General features: G+C 45.5%; 1 protein-coding gene across 8 annotated transcripts in view; it reads right to left on the reverse strand.

Moving 5' to 3' along the window:
- Positions 1-20,328, reverse strand: part of EMCN (endomucin) — a 92,313-nt gene that overhangs the window by 20,246 nt on the left and 51,739 nt on the right. For all 8 annotated transcript variants that reach the window (XM_053257939.1, XM_053257936.1, XM_053257941.1 and 5 more), the window contains 2 exons: positions 12,768-12,872; positions 7,167-7,274 (listed from right to left, as the gene is read on the reverse strand). In XM_053257939.1, coding sequence (XP_053113914.1) covers positions 7,167-7,274; positions 12,768-12,872 — 213 coding nt within the window. The remainder of the gene's footprint in view (positions 1-7,166; positions 7,275-12,767; positions 12,873-20,328) is intronic.

Genomic DNA, 20,328 nt, shown 5'->3' on the forward strand with positions numbered 1-20,328 from the left:
CAAACCCAGCTAAGAAGCCGGGCTCTTGGATGAAGTTAAGGGAGCGAGCACTCCCTTAACCCCATTTACCTGACCATGTGTCAGCGCCAGCTGCTTTCAGCCGGAGCTGCAAGACTGACGGGTGCCTGCCTGTCTCTGGGGGAATCCCCACAATGCACTGCACACTCACATGGTACATTGTGGGATTTCCAGGGGCCAGGACAGGTCCTGGCCTCAGATCAATCCACCCTGCTCTATGCTGCACGGAGCAAGGCTGTTTCGTGTGGGCTCACAGAGCGCACTTCCACTAACGAAATAATGATCATCTGGTGGTAAGTAAAGGTTTGAGGAGCCTTCTCCTTGCCCACCTGCCTGCCTTCCCAGTAGGTTGTATGAATAGCCCCTCAGGCTCGTATACTCCCTCTCCCTTTCCTCTCTGATTTGCACATGGAGTAGAGACCTAAATTTCCCTCTCATGATTTTGCACTAGCCTCAGTTTGCCATTTTATACAGGGAACTTCACAAAACCAAGATATCAAACCATGGCTTGACCCTGAATTGCAAGATTTGTGAGCAAACTGTGGTTTGTAGAAACCGCAGTTCCTTATATTCAGATATAACAGGAAACTGTGGTTTCTTCAAAGACACAAAAAGTTGCTTCCAATTTCCTTCCCTTTCATGCAAAGGAGAGAGGAATGCATAAGCCTGAGGCTTATGTTTTAGTATTCTCATAACAACAAAACATAGTGAGCCAGGTTTCACGATCAGTGAGACCCAGTTTGAGGAGCTCAGCAGGGAGAGCAGGATAAGCCCGCTCTCCTCACAGACGATCAGGGCGGGAGCCCTGGGTGGCTGGATCAGCTGCCCATACGATTGCCGACTCTGTGATGGAGCCAGCGGGGGTGGGGAGTTCGGGGGCCGCATGGCCCCCGGAAGCTCCAGTATGCCCTGCACGAGCGTGCAGGGCATACTGGGGAGACCCCCGAGCCGGGAGGCTGCTTTTCAGCCTCCTGCCGGGGGTCTACTCATGAGTAACCATGGCACAGAGCCGCACTGCGGCTACTCACAATAAAAAAAACCCCAGGTTTTAGGGGCGGGCTACTTGAGCGGGTTACCCGCTCAAGAACCACTGGGCTTGCAGCCGAGCCTGGTGGTTCTCAGGTTGCAGAAAATTGGACTAGCAGAGGCTAGCCCGATTTTCTGCAATCGTGTGAATAGCCTCAGTTTGTTTTGATGTACTGGTCTAGATGGACCCATTAACTGGCTCAGCATAAGGCAGCACTTTATCTCCCTGTACTATCAGGCATAGCTGGTCAATAGTAACATTGTTTTCAATGCACATCTTTGAAAACAGCCAGCAAACGGGCAGCTGAAGCAGCTTTATTAATGCAGAAAGCCAAAGTAAGACAATGACAAGCAGATTTTTGCAATGATGTGATAGCTCTTTCCAGTTACCCTCATCATCCTTTGGGGGCTGTATGTCTGAGGGGCAGCTGCCTTGTAAAGACAGACTGGAAAACTTCCAGGCATTTTGCTAAAAATGAGGGGGAACAGTGCTGGCTGAAATAGGTTGTTGGGCAGTGAGCAATGGAAAAAAACAAAAAGAAACCCCTAATTTTTTGGCATAGGCAGTCAAAACATTTCGGATCATTTCAGTTTAGAAGGTGGTTAGCAGACCAACAGATGGTAGGTGAGAAAGACACCCAAGGCTAACTTTCCTCCATTGTATTCTCAAATGGTCCTTTGACTGAATAACTGCAACAGCTTGCCATTTGTTTTTGGCTGGGTTTCTTTTCTTCTTTTCTTTTTGGACATCAACCGATGAAACTATGCTCAAAAGTAATGTATCAAGTACACTCCTGACTGATTGCTTAAAGGGGATGCACTCATACAACCTAAAATTTAAAACAAGAAGCCATTTAAAAAATAAAATACAGGCATTGGCTTAAATACTGCACAGTACTCTACCGATGGAAAAATGGGGCATGCATGCTGGTTTAGGGTGATTCCAAAGCCTGCAAGTGCTGCTAGCAAATATGGAGAGCCTCTATTATATGATCATTCTCCCATAGGGAATGATGTGAGAAGCATTCTACAGCATAGACACAATTCTTGGGAGTCTTGGAGACACTCCATGTTTGTTAAGAGCACCAACAGGCTTTGGAATCATTCAGAACCAGGTGTTTCCATTTTTCCATCAGTGGGGTGCTTCCCAGTAGGTAGCCACTTTTCTAGGCTTTCTATTTTTTGAAGTGACAGGAAAAAGGCTGTTGAAAGGGGGAGTGGGGGAGAAACAAATGAACCTACTTTGTATGCGGGGAGCCAGATCTCAGAAGAACTGTTTACAAGGCCAAGAAGGATCTACCAGATGGTTTTTTGATCCAATTGGAAGTTATCCTGCCTTTTGAACCAGAATAACTCTTTCCTTCTTACACAGATGGCGCATATAGGGCCACTTGACAGCTGAACATATGGCCACCAGTAGGGGGTTGGTTAGAATCCATGTCAGGAGGCAGAGCCAACCAATGTGGTACCATTCCTATTACTTTTAAATAATATTTGCCTGGCCCCTCTAGCCATCCTTACCTCCAAGGAGGGGGCCGCGGCGTGCTCCGAGGAGGTGGGGGTGAGTGACAGATGAAGGCAGGGGAAACCCAGCCCGCTGCTGAGCGAGGGCCAAGTCCCTGAGGCCCCAGATGGACAGCAACAGGCAGGAGCTCCAGCCATGAGGAGGAGCGACTGCCGGAAAGGGTTGCGAGGGAGACACACAGACATCAGTGCGCTTCCCGAGGGGTGGGGGCCAGAAGGGGTGGACGGAAGCGGGGGAAGAGTGGGCAGCAGCTGTACGGAATGAGGGGTTAATCAAAATAAAGAAGGGCATTGGCCCAACACAAGGGAGTGGGAGGTGTGTAGCCTGTGAGGAGCTATATAAGGGGCTGGCCAGGGATGAGGACTGGCTGGTGGAGAGTCTCTAAGGCCCCCAGGAGAGGGGCAGACACAGCGATCCTCAGCAGCCAGAGAGACAAAGAAAGTGAAGCCTAATCCCCTCCCCGACCCACTCTGAGGCTGTAAAACCCTGACAAGCTCTGCTGGGTTTAGTAAGGGGGACCAAAGGGGCGCCTGTCTGGACAATAACAATTTCTTAAATAATAATGGTTGCATTCACACAGTCACAGTGATCCAGGGTAGATGAACCCAGAGGCGTATCTAGGGAAAATAGCGCTTGCTCCCCCTGTCCAAACATCTGACACCCATCTTTCAGTTAACTTTACCATAATATTGGCTCAAAAATACGAGTCAAGATCGTTAATCTTTTAATATTTCAAAAACTATTTAGCAGTGGACGTAGCCAGACCAAAAAATGCTGGAAAACTACAAATTTCAGTATGCTGGGGCTCATGAAATACCCAAATGCTATGTGGAGGTGTACTTGGGAAACTAAACATAAGTGCCTGTCTAATTCTCTATTATGCATTGTAGCATCACTATTATATCAGTTTTAAAAATAAATGGAGAATTTGACTTTTCCCAGATACTCTGAAAATAATTAAAGAATATGCAGAGTAAACTGTGTCACTGCTTGGAATATATTCTAGTATTTCTGAAAGACAGTTAAAATGAGAGAAAGAGAGCAAGAAACTCCCAGTGGGCCTTAATACTAAGGATTTCACACTGATTCAAAGACAAACTCACCATTAATAGCCATATTATTAAGACATGACATTTAACTCACTTATCACAAGAAGCAAAGTAAGAGCAAATGAATACAATCCTAGCTGATAAACTTCAGCTCAGTATTCACAAGCCCTGATTCTCTGTACATAGTGCCAATCTGAATATGTGTACAGTGACATATCAAAAATTTGTTAATTTTTTTTAACCTGTAGCTCCTTCGGGGGGCTTCCTAAAGACTGGGGGGGGGGGGTGTCTGCAAAGGTTCCCCTTCCCCCCGCTGGCCTCTAGGGCCTTGTGGGGACCATTTGAGCATGTGTGGTGGCCATATATATATATGGCCACTGAAAACAAAATGGCTTCCGTGCATGCTCAAATGGCCTCTGTGAGACCTGACATGACCTAGGGCCTCACAGATGCCATTTGAGCATGCACAGTGGCCATTTTGTTTTTGGTGGCCATTTTTTTAATTTTAAAACATGGCACCCGGGGCACGTGCCCTGCCTGCCCTACCCTAGATATGCCCCTGGATGAACCCTGTGGAGCTGACTGTGAGAATCCAGAATTTCTTGGCAATCCTGGTCACACTACTGTGGTTAACCCATATTTAACTAGGACAGAAAACCAGGATCAAGTGATTGTGTCTGAACACAGCCAATAATTCCTTCCCCTGCATTCAAAAAGCACACGGGAGAGCTCTTCTCATAATCAGTGAGAAGAACTGCATGGAGGTCTGTGGGGAAAGCAGGTTTTACGTGCCCTCACCACAGACGATCGCTGACCCTTCCTTGGGCAGGTGGATTGCCCACCCAGACGAGCACTGGCTCCTGCTGCTGGTTCCAGGGATCAGCTGTAGGGAAGCGCCATGGCAGACACACAATGGGGAAAAAAGAAGAAGTAGTCAAGGGAACGTTCATTCCCTTAGCCAGGTTGTGCACTCTCGTGTGAATAGCCTCAGGGAATTATGTTATGAAGGTAATAGGAGCACTTATGGCTGGTATGGAGAATACAGTCCCTGTCCATGTGGTTAGGAAGCAGATGGTCCAAGGTGCACATGTTGTGACGTTCTCCGCAGATGTCCCAATATCCTCCCAGCATAATCCATTATCAGTGAGGAGGGCAGTTCATCGGAATGGACCTTCTACAGGCACTCCAGATAATTCCAGTAGGGCACTGGAATATCAGTAGAGGATTCACAAAGGACACACTCTTGGCACAGCCCCTTCCTACTCATGTGGTGGGGACTGTATCTCTCAAGATGGAACTACTACTATACTACTACTATGAATATTTATATGCCACTTTTCAACCAAAGTTCTCAAAGTGGTTTACATAGAAAAATAAATAAATCATAAACAAGATGGCCCCCTTCTGTATATCCCCATCCCCAATGGGGCTCACAATCTAAAAATAAACAAAATGAGTCTATTCTCATGACCGCAGGAAAGTGGGCTAAGGGAGCCTAGCCCGTTTTGCTGCGGTCGTGAGAACCACCGGGAGGTGCATGGCTTAAATTTGCATGGCCCACTTAAATTTGCCCCCCTTAAACAAGGTTAGCGGGAGCGATATATAAAAATCGATGTGTTGGCGATGCAATGCGCGTGTTAACTCCTCAACTCTCAACAAAAAGACCCTTTCTTGCACAAAAAAGAGAGAAAAACTAAAAGTTGGTATACAAACTTTATGAATGAATGAATGAATGAATAAATAAATAAATAAATAAATAATTCCTATCTTGCTTTTTTCTTTAACCAAAAGGAGATTGGCTTACGTACCACACAGATATGTATGCATATAAGAGAGAGGCCCAGTAGACGGGTGTGGCTTCTAAGCCACTTCAAAGCACGCCCGCACCCCTTCTGAAGTCAGGGCTGCTGTGTGTCTACCAAGTATTGTGAAAATGCATTTGCAGCACTGCTCTCATTGGGAATGATGAGAGTCATGTTGCAACTACTCTATCTATCTATCTATCTATCTATCTATCTATCTATCTATCTATCTATCTATCTATCTATCTATCTAACATATTTTTATGCCACCCAAAACGTACGTCTCTGGGCAGTTTACAACAATTGCCACACTGCTTAGTAGGCATGTGGCAGCTTTGCCTTTGGGCATATTTTACGTGGCTCAGAAGCAGGACCCGTGGTGCCTCTCCTTTATATGCACAGTATATCTGCACGGTATATAAGCCATTCGGTTTTAATTTGGGGGAGCCAAATCCCATAACATGTAGTCAGATATGCAGGTCCATAATCATGCAGAAGGACACGTGCCTTGTCTAATGTGAGGATGGCAATACCAATTCATTTTTAATTCACCCAGAGGCAGCAGGAAGCCCATCCCTACAACTGCTTCTTCATATGCATGACAGGGATAAAAAGTAACACACTGGTGCTGCCATATTAAAGTAACAGTGTCCTCTGCTTGCACGAACTCAAAATACCACAGTACGTACTCAGGCAACTAGGGATATTGTAGTAGGATTAGCAACCAATTTTTGAAATAGTGAAATGTGAAGCAAATTTTAGGTTTCTTCCCAAGAAGAAACCAAGAATGTTCAAGGAAAGTTAAACAAGTGTTTATAAGGCAAGTTAAATTTCTCAGAAGGCTTCTGTATATCCCCAGGCGGGCCAGTCAAGAATATACAAGTATGAGTCATTTCTCTGTCTTCCAAACCATTGCTATTTCTCCTTTTGACTAAGGGCATAACTCAAGTTCAAACTGATAGCAGTTTTATTATTATTCTAATTTGACTGCCATGGCTTCCCCCAAAGTATCCTGGGAATTACAGTGCTGGTGACTGTGCTAAGAATAATGATGTGCACGGAACCACAGAGGCATGGTTCGATGCCGGGGGGAGGGTGTCTCCCTTTAAGGCCGGGGGGAGGGGTTTGCACTTATCCCTCCCACTGCTTTCCCCCCACCGGCGGTCCATTTAAAAAAAAATATTTTGGGGGCGGCAGCATTCCTCCCTGCTGCCCCTGCCCCCGTTGTTGCCTGGAAATACCGGAAGTACGGGCTGTGCGTGCACCTGCTGTGCATGTCGCACTTTGTGTGCACACCTCATGCATGCAATGTGCACAAGCAATGTGCACACACAATGTGCAATGCGCAGCCCGTACTTCCGGTATTTCTGGGCAAAAACGGGCACAGGGACGGCAGGGAGGCATGCTGCCGCCCTGAAAACCTTTTAAAAAAACGGAGTGCCAGTGGGGAGAAAGTGGTGGGAGGGGTAAGTGCAACCCCCCGCCCTTAAAGGGAAACCCCCTGCTGGCGTCGAACTTCGAATTGGCACCAGCATGAACCAGTTTGAAGGCCTTTTGCATGGCCTTCGGACCGGTTCATGCACATCCCTAGCTGGGAATACAGCTAGAGATCCCTAGTGCTCCCCACACCACCCTCACAGAACAGCAGTTCCCAGAATTCCCTCAGGAGTTGGAACTGGCTAGGAAACCAGTTTAAGCCTGAGTTGTAACTTACCTTAGGAGACTGGAATCTGTTTTTTCACTTACTTTGAGCCCCATCTGCAATGTTTTGTGTGCCTTGCGGTGTTTCTTGTGTGTTGGACTGGACTTCATTCTTGCTGCCATTGTTCTGAAGAGCTGTGCTGGCTTTTGAGGCTGTAAGAAATTAGCTCAGGTGAATCCTCATTAAACACAAACACCATCTGAAGATTTGTTGTTGCGACTAGCAGACCTCAACAGAGCCTTAGTGCTGGTCTGCAGGTTACCATATTCCCACAGCAAGTCACCACCAAATGGTAACTAACTCGTCCCACACTATAAAGTCCAGTGCTGCAGTGTGGGTCCCTGTGCAGAGTTTCCATGCCAACAGCAGACGACTCCAAGAGCATCTAACATGGCCAAGGAAACTCTTAATGTGACTGGGTGTATTCCATGTGGTAAGTTGCACAAAACTTTACAGTGCTGGGATAGTGGGGCAGCAAAAAAGCCCCAGCCTCACTTCATTACGCCCTCCATTGCCCGGCTTCTGGGAAGCAAGGGAGCATCCACCCTACCATCTCTACTTCATTTGGATTTGAAAAGGAGGAGAGAGGGGGAGGAAATGAAGGAGAGGAGAGCAGTGTGGAGTTGCTCTAGCCCAGGAATTCTCAATGTTGGGTCCGCAGATGTTATTGGACTTCAACCCCCATAATCCCCAACCAAAGGCTACTGGGACTGGGGATTATGGGAGTTGAAGTCCAATAACATCTGGGTACCCAACATTGAGTATCCCTGCTCTAGCCCACCACTCTCCTCTCCCCTCCCCTCCAATTCCTCCACTGCTTTGTCTTCCTCTTCCTTTTCAAATCTGATTGAGGAGGGTAGTTGCTCTCACACCAACAAGTTATGTGGCAGGAGGCATGCAAGACATGGATGGCATTTGGCATTCTACCTTACATATGCAAAGATGTATGTACTGGTCATGATGACTCGGATAACCATGTGATTGGCTCACCAAGGTTTATACTTTTCCTCCTCCTTGGTAAGTGCAGCTCCTGAGTTGTATTAGAAGCTATTTTTTAGAATTCAGAGATCTTTTACAGCAATTTGCGTTAGAGAACTGGGTGAGTGGGGGTGGCATACAAACTACCAAACATATTCCTAGGCAAATGCCTAAGTTCACCTCGTGCTGCACTGTAAAGCAGAAGCAGTCTGTTCGGGAACCATCCATGCTCTGACATTAGAAAGCAGTTTTTCTTTCAGTCTTTCATACATGTGCCACTTTACAGGAATGCATGATCCAGCAGACCCCTTTCAACTTGCAGCAGTACATATATAAGTGTTTCATTTATGTCTGCAAGCACAGATTGTTCTCAGGGATATGTGCTTGACCTAGTACCTTCCACAGTAAGGGACAGAATTGAGTTGCCGGTGAAGCTTGTCTTATGTGAGATTGGGTTTCTGCCCAACCAACAAGGTCATCAGAGGGGCATTTGCTCTGTGTGCTGATGTTGAGAGAGGCTAAATCGTTGTGCACGCAGGACAGGGCCTTCTCTGTTGTTGCCCCCAGGTTCTGGAATGTTCTCCCAGTGAATTTTCGCTCATTGACATATGTGGCTGCTTTAAAACAAAACATAACACTAAAGACTGTTTTATTTGTTCAGGCTTTTACCCCTTAGAAGCTGCTGGGTCTCTTAGCTCTCCTGCTTCTGTTTGCCTTTTTTATCGTGGGTTTTTGGGGGTTTGTTTTGGCATTCTATGGTTTTTACAGTTTAACTGATTTTAAAGTTTTAAATATGATTTGTTTTTTGGTAGTTGTATTGTATTTTAACTTTTTAAAGCCACCTTGGGAAGCCTTATAAAAGGCAGTTTAAAAATTGAACAATACATAAAAATTGGGTATGAGATTTGGAGATTTGTAATACTTACGTCAGGGATGAGTGTGTTACTATCAGAACCCCATTCCCCCTCCCCAGCTTGGATTAAAATCCAAGCCACAGAAGAATTTCTGGTTGACTCCCCTCCTACCAACATGTCCAGACCCCGAAACCCCGAAATGACCATTTTCTGTGACCAGGAGAGATCCCAGCAGGCTGTGTGAAGCATTGGCAGGAAGAGATTGTGGAAGCTTGAATTTGGTTTGCCAGAGAAAAGAGCTGAGCCACGTTCTGGTTCTTTAAAATAGGTCTTGACTTATTTCTGAGCCAATCTAATGCAAATCACAAGTTGCTCAGTGCTCTTTTTAGACTGAATGCTAAGGACTAGTACAAAGTTCCTTTTCTAAGTAGGAATAGCTGCTTGCAATCAGAAGCAGAAGTAATTTCCTTTTTAAAAAATGAAGGCCCAATTGAAGGACCATTTATGCACAATTATCCCATTGACACAAGTCATTCGTCAGGCTCACCATTCAAATAGCTTCAGCAAGGGCTCTCAAACCTGGGTCTCCAGATGTTGTTGGACTACAACTCCCATCACCCCCAGCCACAGTAGCCTTTGCCATTATGGCTGGGGATGATGGGAGTTGGAGTCCAACAATATCTGGGGACCCAACTTGGGGCACAACTGAGCTACAGGAAAGAAAGGCTCTGCCAGGGGACCTGTAGCTATAATGAAGCACCACGGCACAGAACGGAAGACACTGTGTGATACAGTCTCATCATTGTTTAATGGGCCGGTTGTCAACACTTGATTATGAATTAGATTATAAAGGGGATGCCTTACTTAACTTGGCTTTAACTTAGGTGCTGTAGTCACTGAACTCAGTGGTGGTGGTGGTGATTCAGCTTTTCCTGCTGATATTTTGATAAGATAAATGACAGTGTGTTAACTGCTGTTCTCAAAACATATTTGTCAAAGGCATAATCAGTAGGCAAGCCTGGGGGAAGCAGAGTCACTCTGCAGAACAATGGTCTGAGCATTCTCATGTCCCAGCCTCCTGTATGGAGTGTGTGTGTGTGTGTGTGTGTGTGTGTGTGTGTGTGTGTGTGTGCATGTACACATGCCCTGTTTAAGTGCTTCATTGCAGAATGTATATATCACATGGAATAACCTCCAAATGCCACCCTCCCTGAAGTTTTTGAGGGATTGCAAAGGTGCTCCGATGCGGCAGAACAAAAGTAGGACTGCCTCATTTAAGATGCTGAAAGACTGAGGCATATCTACCACAGCTAAACTGGCAACCCTGTCTTCAGATTACCAACTCTGGCAAATCTCTCGGCATCTATGGAAGGGCTCCAGCCCGTGTTTGCTGTAACAGGGATTCCCAGATGTTGTTGACTACAGCTCCCATAATCCTCAGCTGCAATGGCCTTTGGCCGAGGATTCTGGGAATTGTAGTCAACAACATCTGGAAATCCTTGTTACAGGGAACATGGGCTCCAACCAATACTGGCTGCCGCTCTGAGGGGATCAAAGACAAACATCTGCTGATGGCAGGGCTGGCTGGCCCAAGGACTGTCTGTACCTGAGGTGGGATACCAGATGCCACCATCACCCTTAGCCCAGTCACATGTGATATCTTCCTGCACCAATTGCAACTTTCCCTTACCTGGTGGCACACCAAAGGGCAAAGAGCTGTCATCATTCCTCATCCTCCTCATTTATTTATTTGTTTGTTTGTTTAAAATATTTATGTGCATCTCTGGGCAGTGTACACAATTTAATACACACATATAAAACAGAGTAAAAACAATTACAATAATTTCATGAAATAAACCGTTAAAACAATCTCATAGATAAAAACAAACAGTTAACAAGCCTGAGGGAAAAAAAATGTGTGTCTTGAGGGTCTTCCTAAAAGGAAACAGAGAAGGAGATGCTCTTATTTTGACAAGGAACATATTCCAAAGCCCTGGGCCCGCCACAGAGAAGGCCTGGTCCTGAGTTGCTATCAAATAAGCAGGTGGCAACTGTAACCAGACCTCTGCAGACGATCTTAATAGGCAACAGGGTTCATGACAGAGAAGGCACTCTCTTAAGTACCCTGGAGCCAAGCTGTTGAGGGCTTTCTAGGTAATAAACAGCACTTCTTGTATTTTGCTCAGAAGCATATCAGCAGCCAGTGCAGTTCTTTTTAAATTGGTGTTTTATGGTCTCTTCAGGTCCATATAACAGACCAGTCTGGCATTCTTTACCAATTGTAGTTTCCGAACTACCTACAAAGGCAATGTAATGCCCCATGTAGAATGCATTACAGTAGTCAAGCCTGGAGGTTACCAGCATATGCACCACTGTATAAGGGTCATTTCCCTCCAGAATGGGCATAGCTGATGTATCAGCCAAAGCTGATAAAAAGCACTCCTGACCACTGCTTCAGCCTGAAAAAACAGAGAGAGTTTTGGATCCAGGAGCACTCCCAAGCTACGTACCTGATCTTCCAGGGGGAGTGTGGTCTCGACTGCCCCCCACCCCCAGTCAGTACCTCCATCTTATTTGGATTCAACTTCAATTTGCTATCCCTCATCCAGCCCATTATTGCCTCTAGGCAGGCATTTAGGGACATTATGCTATTTTCTGATGAGGTCAATATGAAGAAATAGATCTAGGTGTTATCAGCATATTGATAACACCCTGTGCCAAACCCCCTGATGATCTCTGCCAGAAGTTTCATGTAGATGTTAAAGAGCATTGGAGACTGTATGGAGTCTTGTGGAACTCCATACTTTAATTTTTGCTTTGCAGAGCAGCAGTCCCAAGCAACACTATCTGGAATCTACCAGAGAGGTAGGAATGGAACCATTGTAAAACAGTGTCACCCAGTCCCACCTCCCTCAGGAAACCCAGAAGGATACAATGGTATCAAAAGCTGCCAAGAAATCTAAAAGGATCAGCAGAGTCATACTCCCTCTATCATTAGCCAATTGGAGATCATCCGTCAGGCCGACCAAGGCAGTCTCAATCCCATTGCCCACTCAAAAGCTGGTTTGAAATGGGCCTAGATAGTCTATATCATCCCAAACTGCCTGGATTTGAGAGGCCACCTGCTCAATCACCTTGCCAAACCATGGAAGATTGGAAGCAGGTCTGTAATTACCTAAGATTTGTTAATTAGTTAACAAATGAGGGATCAAATGAGGGTTTCTTCATATAAGGTCTAATAATAGCCTCCATAAGACAAGCAGGAATCCTCAGAGAAGCATTTATAATTTTTACCAGACCCTCTCTGGTAATACAATTACCAGATGAAGTAAGCCATGTTGGGCAAGGGTCAAGATAACAGGTTGTAGCACATACAGTCTGAAGCAGTTTGTCCACATCCTCAGGAGTCACAAACTGAGGAGTTGCTGGACAGTTGACTCTGCAGTATCTGTGGAATCCAGCTCAATTTGAAAAGGAAGAGGGGAAAGGAGCAGAAGAGGAAGAGTGAAGAAATGGAGGGGGCAGCTATTGTGTTGGCTCAGTCTACAGAGTGCATCTAACTAGGTGCCAAAAGTTGATCTTCACCAAACTCTGCATATGTGTCCAACTGGGTCTCCTTGGGCCAATTAAAAACTGAAGCTGGCTCAAAAGATTTTGCAAACTGGCTGTTCAGCTTCTGACTGATAACTCAGATTCCCCCCCCCCTTTTTTAAATATTTATATTTATTTATTTTTACTGCACCACATATTTTTTCTCTTAAGGTATGGCTAATTATGAATTCATCAGTAGAAAAGAGAAACGTAATAACTTACTACTAATGGATATGTAGGTTGGTGTTAATTCAGACTGGGAATTTGTTGGGTGGACTGCTAAACTGCCTTTAGAAACTGGTTTAGGAGTAGATTCTGTTCCATTACCTAGAAAGAAGAAGATACAACATTATTTCACTCTTCCCCCACTCCTACCACACTTAATCTGTCACACACTTATGGTGTCTTGCTAAAATCATGTATAAAAATACAGCAGAGCACCCACTATTTGCCTGTTTTGTTATCCACGTCCCTTCTGCGTATATGTAAGTGGCAATGTAGTTCTCCAAACATTTTGGACTACAGTTCCTCTCACCTCCAACTTTAGACCATTGTGGCCAGGGATGTTGGGAGTTGTAGTCAAAGAACAAGTTATTTAAGACTGCAAGTGTTTGATTTGCAGAATCAAACATCTGCAGAATCAAACAGAGGATTTGCTGTTTGATTTGCAGAATCAAACAGAGGGGAACTGGTCTTGTGGTAGCAAGCATGATTTGTCCCTTTAGCTAAGCAGGGTCTGCCCTGGGTGCATATGTAAGGGAGACTAGAAGTGTGAGCACTGTAAGATATTCCCCTTAGGGGATGAAGCCGCTCTGGGAAGAGCAGAAGGTTCCAAGTTCCCTCTCTGGCATCTCCAAGATAGGGCTGAGAGAGATTCCTGCCTGCAACCTTGGAGAAGCTGCTGCCAGTCTATGTAGACAATACTGAGCTAGACAGACCAATGGCCTGACTCAGTATATGGCAACTTCCTATATTCCCATGTTCCTATGATTATGCAGCTGCTTTGGATATGCTTCAGGCTATTTGTATTAGTACGTAAGAACCTGCCTTCTACTGAGTCAGATCATTTGGTTGATTTAGTTCAGCATTGTCCACACTGATCATCAGTGAGTCTCCTCCAGGGTTTCAAGAAAGGTTTTCCCACAGCCCAACTTGGAAGTGGCAAGGACTGAATCTGGGGCCTTCCGCATGCACATCACATGCTCTGCCTGTAGCTCTTCCCCTGCACCTACTGCATGTCCATCTCCATGTCATGGCATAATTTTTTGTAGCTGCACATCTGGCATTTGCCATGGAATACAGTCAAATATAGCATGTTCAGAGAAGTGCAAGCTGTCTCCACAGCTCTGTAATCATTATGCAGCTTTTGCTCATGGAGTGAGTTCTAGCAAAGCTAGTTCTGTAGGTATAGAAAGTGGTTCAGCGTGAATGGTGAAAAGCCAGGTGTGGAACACATCTATTAGCTAGGACCAAGGACATCAGCGGTCCTCCTACCTTGCTTCCATACAATCCCTTTTGCCAAGGTTTTCTTCTTACCTTGCTTCCTCACAACTGAAAATTGGGAGCACATACAGCTCCCAAACTGGGTGGAACACAGTTTTTGTTTGTGTGAATGGCCTCTGTGTTTTAAAGTTTTACTGATGGTTATTTAAATTTGTTTTATATGATTTAAGGTTTAATTGTTGTGTTTTGATTTGTAAACGGTTCAGCTATTTTATATGGCTGTTATATAAATAAGATAAACAAATACACAAACACACACACATTTAATTGTTATAGTTATGAGACAGGCTACTTTGGTCACTCATTAAGTTATTCATGAGTTTTTCCTATTGAAATTAGTGGGGCCATTTTACTTGTCTTAGTTTCTATGGAAGCAGTCCGTGCTAATTTTTTGAAGTCTGTCAGTCAGGCTGAGGGGAGGGGTACACTGAGCCCTTCAAGTACCCCTAGATACCTTCAAAGTACCTGTTGGAACCCCTGTTGGGAACCCCTGTGCTAGGACAATGTCTGTTCTGTTGCTGTAGCCAGCTCTCTTTCTTCCCCACTTGGAGCTATCCAAGGTCCTGACCCCTTTCCCCTTGGATCATCTGAGATCTGGGTAGCTCCCAGACTCTTGGCTTGGTGGAAGGTCCAGTGGTCTGGAACAAGATAGGATGGCAATAAGCGGAAGGTATTGCAGAAGAATTAAAAATAATCCCTTTGCTTGCAAAAGAGTCAGTGGAGGAGAAAAAAACGCCATCCATTGCAAAACAAAGGGAGAGGCACGGCACTGTTTTACAGAGCACTCTGCCTTGTAAGGGCTTTCCCCACATGTTTAACAAGAGGTGACAGCAGCCACTGGAATAGGAACAGAGAGGGGAAGATCTGTCAGATCTCTGCACCTAAGATGGGTTCCTTTGCTGAAGCTTTTATCACAGGTTTTTATGTTAGGGAAGGAGGAAGTGGTGATGCGGAGGAAGTACATAGGAACATAGGAACATAGGAAACTGCCATATACTGAGTCAGACCATTGGTCTATCTAGCTCAGTATTGTCTTCACAGACTGGCAGCGGCTTCTCCAAGGTTGCAGGCAGGAATCTCTCACCGCCCTATCTTGGAGAAGCCAGGGAGGGAACTTGAAACCTTCTGATCTTCCCAGAGTGGCTTCATCCCCTGAAGGGAATATCTTGCTGTGCTTTCACATCAAGTCTCCCATTCATATGCAACCAGGGCAGACCCTTCTTAGCTATGGGGACAAGTCATGCTTGCTACCACGAGACCAGCTCTCCTCTCCTATGTCCCTTGATTTTAGTAATAAACAAATACATTTACTGAAAGCTTCTAAAAATGGATGATTTGTTTACTGTGTACACAGTCCCTAGGCAGGGTAAATGTTCAAATATTATTTCAGGATATAAAATATTTACTTTCTTAATTAGAGTGTTTAATACCCTACCTTCCACAACTACCTCAAGTTACCTTATTTTTAAACTTTAGAACATACTAAAATAAATAAAATAAAAGAGCCAATGATAGTGACCTGGCAGTTAAAAGTTCAAATAAAACAGGTGATCAGCCAGTTGAAAAGGAATGAATATCATAAAATTGTGAACCACCCAGAGACTTTTTTGAATGGGGCAGTATAGAAATGTAAGAAATAAATCCTATATAATAAAAGGCTAAGTGAGTGGCCGTGGCTTTGGAACGTTGGGGATCTGCGTCCCTGCCTCCCTGGACTGTTCTGGGCCTGCGCAAAGCGCAGGCCCAGAAGAGCCCAAGGGACACAGGACCTCAGACACCAGTGTCCCACAGCCACGGGCGGCCATTAGCCGGTGTGTGGCGGCGGGGGAAAGTGGCCGAGGCGGCGGCAGAGACGCCGCCTCGGCCATGAGCTGCAGCACGGCGAGAGGAGGCCGAGACAACCAGAAGCGGCCGCCCTGAAAAAGGCGAGGGCAATGGCGGCGGGGGAAGACCGAGACGGGGGACAGGGAAGCTGGGCGAGGTGGCGACGAAGCCGCCAACGAGGCCCTCGCCCGCTCACAGCCGTCGCCCCCGCCTGCTCACCCGCCCTCCCAGCTGCCCAAAATGAAGCTGGGTGAGGTGGCGGCGAAACCGCCAATGAGGCCCCCGCCCGCTCACAGCCGCCGCCGCCGCCTGCTCACCCGCCCTCCCAGCTGCCCAAAATCAGCTTCCCCGCTCCCCCCCAAAAAAGATTAAGGGCCAAAATGGCCCATGAGAAGGTCGCCGCCCCCGCCTATCGCCCTCCCAGCTGTCGAAGACCACCTTACCCGCTCCAGCCTGAGGGAAAAGAGACGAGCTCACGAGCAGAGCTCCTCTCTGTGCTAAGTCACTGCTCAAACTGCCGCTATGGACGCAAAGGACGCCTATTGCGTCCATTGCGACAGTATGGGCAGCAGCTTAACACAGAGAATAGCTCTGTTTCCGAGTTCCTCTCTTCTCCTTCAGGCTGGAGCGGGTAAGGTGGGCTCCGGCAGCTGGGTGCGCGGGAGGGCGATAGGCGGGGGCGGCCACCTTCTCATGGGCCATTTTGGCCGTTATTCATCCACCCCCCCCCCAAAAAAAAAAGTATAAGCAAAATAAGGAAGAACAAAAACAGAGACAACAACAAAACAAAAAACAAAAAGAGAGAGGGGACAAGGGGGGAAAAAGAGACAGAAAGAGAGAGAGAGAGAGACAGAAAAGACGGGATAGAAAGCTAGCGCCCGTTATCATAACGGGCTTAAAAATACTAGTAAGAAATAAAATGTTATTAGAGGCCAACAAGACCAGGCTGGATTTCACCTGGTGCCTCAAGGTTAATCAGCTGTCTGTGAGAGGAGCTGGTCTTGTGGTAGTACAACAACAACAACAAAAACAAAATACTTATATACCGCTTTTCAACAAAAGTTTCCAAAGCAGTTTACATAGAGAAATCATAAATAAATAATATGTCTCCCTGTCCCCAAAGGGCTCATAATCTAGAAAGAAACAGAAGACAGACACCAAAAACAGTAACTGGAGGTATTGTGCTGGGGATGGATAGGGTCAGTTACTGTAAGCAGGAATTGTCCCATTTGGTAAGCATGGCCAGCCTTGGTTAGCATTTGGATGGGTGATGTGGTATAGTGGTTAGATTGCTGGACTAGTACTGGGGAGACCCAAGTTCAAATCCCCCTTCAGCCATGATACTTGCTGGGTGACTCTGGGCCAGTCACATCTCTCTCAGCCTAGCCTACTTCACAGGGTTGTTGTGAGGAGAAACTTAAGTATTTAGTACACTGCTCTGGGATCCTTGGAGGAAGAGCAGGATAAAAAATGTACTACAACAACAACAATAATGCATAGGAGTGAATACATGTGAGCAATCTGTGCAGCAGAACTTCATTAGAGTGTGAAATTCTCAGGAGGCACTAATCAGCATAAGCTAGTTGTAATTAGCTTCATTTAAAACAATTGAATGAGACCATTACTGTAACTTCTATTAATTCCAGTGTCATGTCCAGTCTGATCTTATGCATGTTTTCTCAGGAGTGAGTCCTACTATGTTTAACAGGACTTACTTTCAAGTCAGTGTGCACAAGATTGCAGTCTTAGATTGTGCCAAGGGCTGTGGTTGTGTATACACACACTTATACAATAATACTCAGCAGAGTTATATCAAGAATACTTAAGAAAGCTAATTAAGTTATAACAAGCCACAAAAGCCTCTTTCATCTTAAGCAACGTTTATCCAATTCAGGCTGCAATCTATGTATATTTACCTATGAGTAAGCCCCTCTGAGCACATGGGACTAACTACTGAATGAATATGCACTGGAGTGCTTGTAAATCTATTTTTCCTATACAAGAGGCCCTCTTTATTCACAGGGGTTCCATTCCTGCCAATTAGCACAAATATGGAAACTGAATAAAGAAACCTTACTCCTGTGTAAAGAAACCTTACTCCTAATATGGGGGTCTGGTTCCTAACTCTTTAAAAAAGTTTTTTTAAAAAGCAGGAAGAGAGTTGAAAAAACAGTAGAAAAGCATAGTACCTTGTTCTCCAGATCTCCAGGAATGCCCCCCATATAATTTTTTGTTTAATTTTTTTTAACACAAAGAGCCACAAAATGGCTCTGTTACAAAATGGTGGCCAGAAATTATATCTGAAGTCATATCTGGACCGTCGGGAACTGTGGAGAGGTGAAAATTGCCTATATTTCTTGCCATGGATAAAGAAACTGGGTCTCTAAGACCCATCTGTAGATACATGAAATGGCGTTCCACAAAATCGCAGATAACATGCATCTCGTGTAATTCATTTCTCAAAACTGTATGCATTTAAATGAAGCTTTAAAGTGATATCACCTTCGGGTTTCTCTTTTTGAAACCCTGCCAGGGATTGACACTGAAAGTAAAATTTGGTGAAAAGATTCGGATTGAAATATGTAAATCCCATCACACCATTTTCATGATTTTGTTCTGAGTTAGCCTACTATGGGATGGGAAGGCCTCCGTTAGCCTTCTATAGAAATGAAATGAAGGGGAAACTGCTTACCTGAGGGGCAGTGGTTGCAGCCGCTTGCCCTCCCTCCTTTACTGAGCCACCCCGCTCAACAATGGCTAAGTTCTGGCCTCCATGCATGTGCAGAGGCCAGAACCAAGCTGCTGCCAAGCTGGGCCGCTCAGTAAAGTAAAGGGTTCCTTAGTGGGAGGGTGAGCGTGGTGCCAGCAGCTGTGCCGGCCATGGGTAAGCCGTTTCCCCTTCTTATGCCCCTTTACTTGTAAAAGGCAATCCCTGCTGGATTCCCCTTTGCAAGCATATCCCCTGAACTGGACCAGACCCAGTTAGGAGGAGCATGGAATGTACCGGGCTGGTTCAGTTTTGAACCAAACTGGCCAAATCAGTTCCATGCACACCCCTGTTCCTATGTTCCTAGGTTTCCCAGAAACATCTGATTGGTCACTATGAGTTAAAAAATACAGGATGTATGAATCTTTGGTCTGATCCATCAGGGCTCCTATATTCTAGGCCAGAGATTCTTAACCTGGAGTCCATGTGGTAGGTCCAGGTTGTCCGTGGAAAATTAAATGCATAATTAAAAGTAGCTCTCCAAAACATCATTTATAATACAGTACATTTTTAAAAAAATCACAGGAGCCTTGTGAAAATGTCTTTGGCCTTGCGGCTGGGGATGATGGGAATTGTAGTCCAACAAGATCTGGGAACCCAAGGTTGGGAACCAGTGCATTATATCAATGGCGTCGGAGCCCATGATTAATACCTGAGGATTTGGAAGGTCTGGAGGTGCCTAAAGGGTCCTTCTTCTGGGAATTGATTCAGGCCACTGCCTGGAATTAAGCTGCACAGACAGCCCTGCCTTTTCTCATTACAATTTCCCCTACATGCCAGAAGCTTTCACTTTCAGTACAGGTTAATTCCAGATGGCTGTGCTGCGGTTGCACCCTTGAGTGAAAAACCTCTGCACAACCGAAAGGGAAAGAGTTGCATTAATGGACTTGTTTGTTTGTTTCCATCCATTAGGAATTCTGCTAAATGAGGAGAGACAAAAAAACAAAAGCTTCATCCTGGCCTACAGCACCACTTCTGCGATATTTGCATCAGCAAAGCTTTATTCAGTGCTTAAAAAAAAATTTTTTTTTTTTTTTGCAGGAACAGCAGAGAGTGACAGTTCAGCATGTAAGGCCTGTAGGCAAGGACAAAAGAACAGATCAGCATGCAAGACTATGGTTAGCTGAGATGCCTCCATGTGCAATTATTTCTGGGGGCTACCAGGTGGTTTCAGGTTTTTTAAAAAGTCCACAGAGTTCTACAGCAATGGCCTCATATGCTGTAGTGGCATTCAAAATACCTTCAAGAGAAAACCTGACCTTATGCAGATATGTCAGAACCTGTTCTGAGTTATGTGAGAATCACATGAATTGAACGTCGGCAAAATGCTGAAGTATTGTACCTTGCCTACCCCTTTGGTAAAACATTTCCAGACAGCAACTTTAATTCTGGAACTCGTCAGTGGAACCTTAGTCACTGCTTCCCGATACTTTTTATATGGCAGCACACTTAACCTTCTGTGCAAATTGTGGCACACTGGCCACTCAACTAGCTCCTCTCCTCTCCCTCTCTTTCCTGGTGGCAGCAAAGCCATGCACCCTTTCACACATATTTAGGAGCCGGCTAGCTCCCTTACACCCTGGGAGGGTTGTGCCCTTCCTGGTGCATTATGGGACAAGTAGGATCCAAAAGCAGAACATTTAAACTTCCTTTTGTGGAGCACACACACCCCAGCTGCAGAAGCAGGGT

This window comes from Hemicordylus capensis, chromosome 5, assembly GCF_027244095.1.
Source record: "Hemicordylus capensis ecotype Gifberg chromosome 5, rHemCap1.1.pri, whole genome shotgun sequence".
Lineage (NCBI taxonomy): Eukaryota > Metazoa > Chordata > Lepidosauria > Squamata > Cordylidae > Hemicordylus > Hemicordylus capensis.